This window comes from Acyrthosiphon pisum, chromosome A2 (assembly GCF_005508785.2).
Source record: "Acyrthosiphon pisum isolate AL4f chromosome A2, pea_aphid_22Mar2018_4r6ur, whole genome shotgun sequence".
Classification (NCBI taxonomy): Eukaryota; Metazoa; Arthropoda; class Insecta; order Hemiptera; family Aphididae; genus Acyrthosiphon; species Acyrthosiphon pisum.
In genome coordinates this window covers 20,778,087-20,783,744 of record NC_042495.1, presented here as the reverse complement: position 1 = coordinate 20,783,744, position 5,658 = coordinate 20,778,087, and the positions used below count along the sequence as shown (strand labels likewise).

Below are 5,658 nucleotides of genomic sequence, written 5' to 3'. Positions count from 1 at the left end.
CGTAGCTTTAAATTAATTTTAAGTTTACCCAAACATGTAATTGCGCCTGTGGTCATTGCACCAGACCGATCAGGCCACAGGGACCCCGGCCCCATACTTAAACTGCATCATCCTGTATCCCATTGTACCACCTCCTCCCATGCGTTCCTCGTCCATAATCTGCCACGGCCGCCGCGCGGAATCGAAGTAGGCACATTAGGTTGCCTATGTACCCAATATCACGGAGCACCTTAAGTTGCCGACGCACTGAAAACCCAGGGGCACATTAAGTTGCCGACACACTGATAATCTAGGGGCACTCCGAAATTTTCATCGTCGACCACAGTCGACTGGTCCTTCACCGAATACCCTCTATATTCTCTAACAGTTACAATTGCGTTACTGTAAGTAAAATGTAATGAAATTACTGCTGCGTTACTGAAAAAGTAATTGCGTTACAGTAATTTGTAATTTGCGTTACGTTACTACCCAACACTGGGTATTAACCTAAGTGGTATTAAACTGCTACCATTAAGTAACCAAGACACGACAAAACGTCACGCCCACTTCCAGAATTTTACGTGCATGATAACGGAACACGGTGCACGGTGTATTGGAAACCCGGCTTCAATAATCGAGTAATTAACATTAGTTTACCATTTTTTGCTTACGCGTTTTTATTTTTTAATATGCATTTACAATCATTAGTGGCTGCAGCGGTGAAGATGTTCGTGAGCCACTGTTCGGATAAGCCACTGACTCAAATTTCTGCAGAAGATATTAACTCATTTCTAAACAGTTTCAATGAATACGAACGGAAAAACGACGTGGCTAATCAAATAATGCTCGTTTTATTTGGAAACATCTCTGATAAACGTGTGTTAAATTATTCATCACAATCTAAACGTGTGTTAGATGTTGTGAGATCTTTGATAACAAAAAAACATGAATTAATAATAATGGTACCTATTTAAATCTAAATATTTATTTAACAAACTACAAACATCCTTTATGGGTCACTTATTTGTTTTGGAAACACTTTTCATTTTATCAGATTTTACATGATGGTTGTACCCGCAGTGCAATGATGTTTAAAAATTACCGTGGCATTCCCGACTATAATTTCACCTTCAAAGATTGGAGGATTGGTCGAGACCACCCAACATTCCAACCACATGAATGTGTAATCAATGAAATGATCCATATTTATGAAGACTATAAATTTCCTAAGAATCAAGCGATTACAGTTATAAAAGAGCGTCCTGATCAATTGACACAGTCTAAACGTGGGCTCGATGAACAAATTGAAAATTTGCCTGATCGTAAGGTGAGAAGGTCCGAAATTCCTGAGGAACCATTACACATGGATTGCCGTAATCAAGAATGAAAGGTAACTAATTTTTTTAAATTATTGAGTTAAGTTAATATGGTAAAGAGGCGTAATTACATTTTTAACCGACATTCGTCACAAATGTGTTCATGGTGTTAATACCTATATAGGTAATAGCTAAAAATTAATCTAAATATTTTTAGATTATTGATTATGACAATTTTGTTAACATTTTAAATTCAAATGTTTATAAAAAATGTAAATGTGATTTTTTGTGATTTTCATAATATTTGTCAGGCATAGTAAGTTATTTTATCTAAAATTCAAAATAAATACCCTAGGTTTCTTTCATTTAAATGCTATGTCGAAAGAATTCGACATTCACAGTATACAGGCATTGAATGATTTTTAATTTATCAAAACTATATGTACCTACTATTTAACAAAAATAAATTTAAATTCCTATTAAATTATTCAATAAAATAATCGACTACCCTGAATTACTAGAACGTATTAACATAAACACTATAGGATCGCATAAAAAGTCTTTACTTTATCTAAAAAACACTTAAAATAATTCATAAGTTCTCCATGCAACATCTTCATGACATTAGAAAATACATAGATTTCTTCACACTCAGGATTTTTTAAATAATTGTTTTGCAATAGTTTCTACATATTTTATTTCTTCATCACAGTGAACATGATAAATGGAAATATCATTCGATCGTATTTGACTTATAAATAGTAGATCTTATTAAGTTTTCTTAGAACAGAAGAAGATATTTCAAATGGTGAACATTGAACATACAATGCACGTGGCTCTATGTCATTTATCCTCTTCTAAATTCCACTTCTGTAAACAACGAGTACCTACCAAATTTAGTAATTTTAGTATTTTACTGGAAAAAGTAATTTAAAATATGTATAAATTAGTTAAAATAAAATCTAATTAAAATTACCATCAAATTATTTAAAAAGTTAATTTTTGTTACTATAACTTTTTACTCAAGTTGAGTTATTCCTAAACACTGGGTATACACAATGATATTTTTAAAATATTTAAATTAATTTTATGGTTTTTTTTTTACCATGAATATACTCGCAACCTTGACCATATTATACAGCTTAACGCCTCAACAGTATTGACTATATTATGACTAATAAATAATAACAGAAGCAACGAATCTTCCTGATGCTAATATGAATGATGATCGAAATTTCTAATTGTACAGGCTCAACCAATGGATATAGTGCCTAATTCACAACCTTTGCAACAATTACCACAGCAACTATCAACTACTCCATTGCTTATCCCTGAAGCTTCTGTATCTGTAAATACATAACTTTCATACATGTAAATGATTACTGTGTGTTTGCATATCCCTGATCTTAATTCAGGTATACAATTTGCGTTAAATTAATTTACTCCAAGGGTCACCTATTCAGGTATAAATATGTATATTAATTTGAATTAAACTCTGTATAAAACTACTTTGCTAGGTGAATTTTTTTAGACATGCGTATTTTATCAAGCTAAGAACAATGGTTCAAACAGAATTTGTCTTTAACTGTCTACCTGTCAAATTATAGTTAAGCTCACCTGATATGTTAGCTAATAGGTCTACTCACCCAAATCTCCCATTCCGAGACCCAGAAATCGTCCCCCTCCCTTGGTGGACTATTTCCACCTGTGGCTGAGCACCCGACCTCGTCCATATGACCTCAAGTTTAAAACTAATAAATAGTTCAATTTATTTTTTCTACATAAAATTTAGTGTATAACATAAAAAGTTATCCATTCAATTTAAATGACAATACATGTGAATTTATATTTTTACAGAAAATAAACGAAAGCGTTCAATTTATTTTAAATGAAATATCTCCTGAAAATATGTCGTCATTAACTGAGAGTCTCAAGATGTTACCTATTGATAATATTCAATGTCTAGAGGAAACTGTTAATTTAGTTTTTGAAAAGGTAATGTATATAACACATTATATAAAACAATTCTATTAAGTGTAAAATATTTTGTATAGCAATTAAATACCTAAACAATCGGTATAATTAGGTAATATAGACATTTGTTGACTAATTTATTTCCTTATGATAGTTACAATGTAACTTTAAACCGCAAAAACAATTTTTATGTACATTTGAATTCATTTTTGTAATATCATGTTTATTATTTAATATGTATTGTATGGTTTATCTATTATGGATTTTTAAGTGTTTAATAGTGGATTAAAAGAATTCATAATTATTGTATAGAGTAACAAAGTCCACTCCCAAAACATGGGTTTTGGCTCATTAATTATTAAATCTTTCTCCGTGTCCTTTTAGGACGGTCTAATTTTTTTTGTTTGTTTATTTATTATTAACGTAAATGAAATAAAATTAATTTTCTTATTTAATTCCAGGCAATTGAAAAACAACGTTTTGCACCACTATGTTCAACTTAATGTTCAGCAATTAAATCTGTAAATGTTATTTCTAATAACGGTAAACAAGCAACATTTAAAGATTTGATTATAAGTAAATGTCAAAATCTATTAGAAATAAACAAGATCCGGGAAATGGAATATGCTAAGAGACTCACCGATATCAATGTCTGCAAAGATATATTAATGTTGATAAAATACTAACACCAAATTTTAGTACAATCATTGTGATTAATTTATATTGAATATATTTTTCAGGAAAAGAAAAAAGAACTTTAGCTAGAATTTGAAAAAAATGAAAAAATATTACTCAAACGTTCTGTGAGAAATTGCCGGTAAAAAAAAATAAAAGTAAACAAATATCAAATTTCTATATTTCTTTATTCTGTTTTATTAGATTTATGGGTGAATTATTCAAACAAAAAATGCTTACTCCAACTATTATGATGTATTACATCATGAATTTAATCAATAAACATGCTGAAGAACCACTCGAGTGTTTGTGCATTTTATTAAAGACTGTTGGAAAAGAATTAGAAAAAGTAAATTTAATATTTATTTTATTAAGCCCCTGTAAACTATCATTTTTTCAACAAAATAAAAAATAGCAACTGACACAAATTAAGTTACTCTAGTGGTTTTGATTTAAAAAATATATCATTTTTGATTTTATAAAGTAGTTTATTTAACATATTATATTTTTAATAGTTTTTAAATATATAATATGAAAAATTGAAAAATTGATAAAACGTAAAATATTTATTCCCGTCAAAAATATGTTAAAATTGAGAAATGCATCATAAGAATTTAATAAAATGTATTTTATTGTTTTAGTCAAATAATTTAAATGATACCTTTGATAAACTAAAAGCTTTAACATCCAACAAAATGAAATCCAAGATTCCGTCAAGAATAACAACTATGATACAGGATGTCATTAATCTACGCACAGATAAATGGATACCAAGATATGTTGATAGTTATCCAAAATTAACAAATGAAATAAAGGTCGAAGCAAATGAAGAACAATTTATGTCGCTAGCTAAAAATACGTCTGAAAAACTAGATGATAAAATCATAATACCGGTAATATACCAGTTAGGTATATTACATTTTTGTCGCAAAAATAATATATACAGTACATTTTATTTAAAGCTCATAGATACAGTTGAACAATCGAAGTCATTGAACTCAATAGTTGCTTATAAAATTAATATGAAATGTAAAAACATACTTCTAGATTATGAGCAACTGCAAAATTTAAATGTATGTACTCAAGGCAAAAATGTTAATTATAATCATAATTTTAATTTTAACATCTGCTTTTTTATATAGGACTAGCTGTCCGGACACGGCGTTGCCCGCGTATTAGTTTGTTTTTTTGCATTTTCGTAGGCCGTGTATTATTGTTATTATGTATTAGACAATTTTTTTTTTATTTGTAGTTTATTAGTGGTTTCGGAGATCATAGCGTATAGGAAACTATTGAGTATGTCAAATTAATATTCATATAATGTCACTAATAATAACCCACAGGATTAAGGATAGAACATAGTCTGCAATGAATGAGTAAATTACAAAGTTCTTTATTGATATCATAAACAAATATAATTTTATAAATTATATACATTTTAAACTATTTTTAATAATTTAAATTTAACTAAGAACTAATTGGTGCACAATATTTTTGGTTAACCTGTCTTTTGCTAATATTTGATGGCTTCCCCCACGTGAACATGCAACATATAGTTGCCCATGGGAAAAACATGGATTTTCCAAGTCCAAGCCACAAATGTACATTGTTTGTCCTTGAGCCTTGTTTATGGTCATTGCGAAAGCCAAACGAATAGGAAATTGAAGTCTTTTAATTGGTATAGTAGATTCTGATGGTGTCATTGGAATACGTG

The 5,658-nt window shown here is 29.5% G+C and overlaps 1 protein-coding gene across 1 annotated transcript; it reads left to right on the top strand.

Moving 5' to 3' along the window:
- Positions 1 to 4,165: 4,165 nt before the first annotated feature.
- Positions 4,166 to 5,615, top strand: LOC115034243 (eukaryotic translation initiation factor 4 gamma 3-like). The gene is made up of 2 exons (XM_029490422.1): positions 4,166 to 4,293; positions 4,586 to 5,615. The coding sequence occupies exons 1-2, from the start codon at positions 4,177 to 4,179 to the stop codon at positions 5,084 to 5,086; spliced, it is 618 nt and encodes a 205-aa protein (XP_029346282.1). The 5' UTR covers positions 4,166 to 4,176; the 3' UTR covers positions 5,087 to 5,615.
- The last annotated feature ends 43 nt before the right edge of the window (positions 5,616 to 5,658 follow it).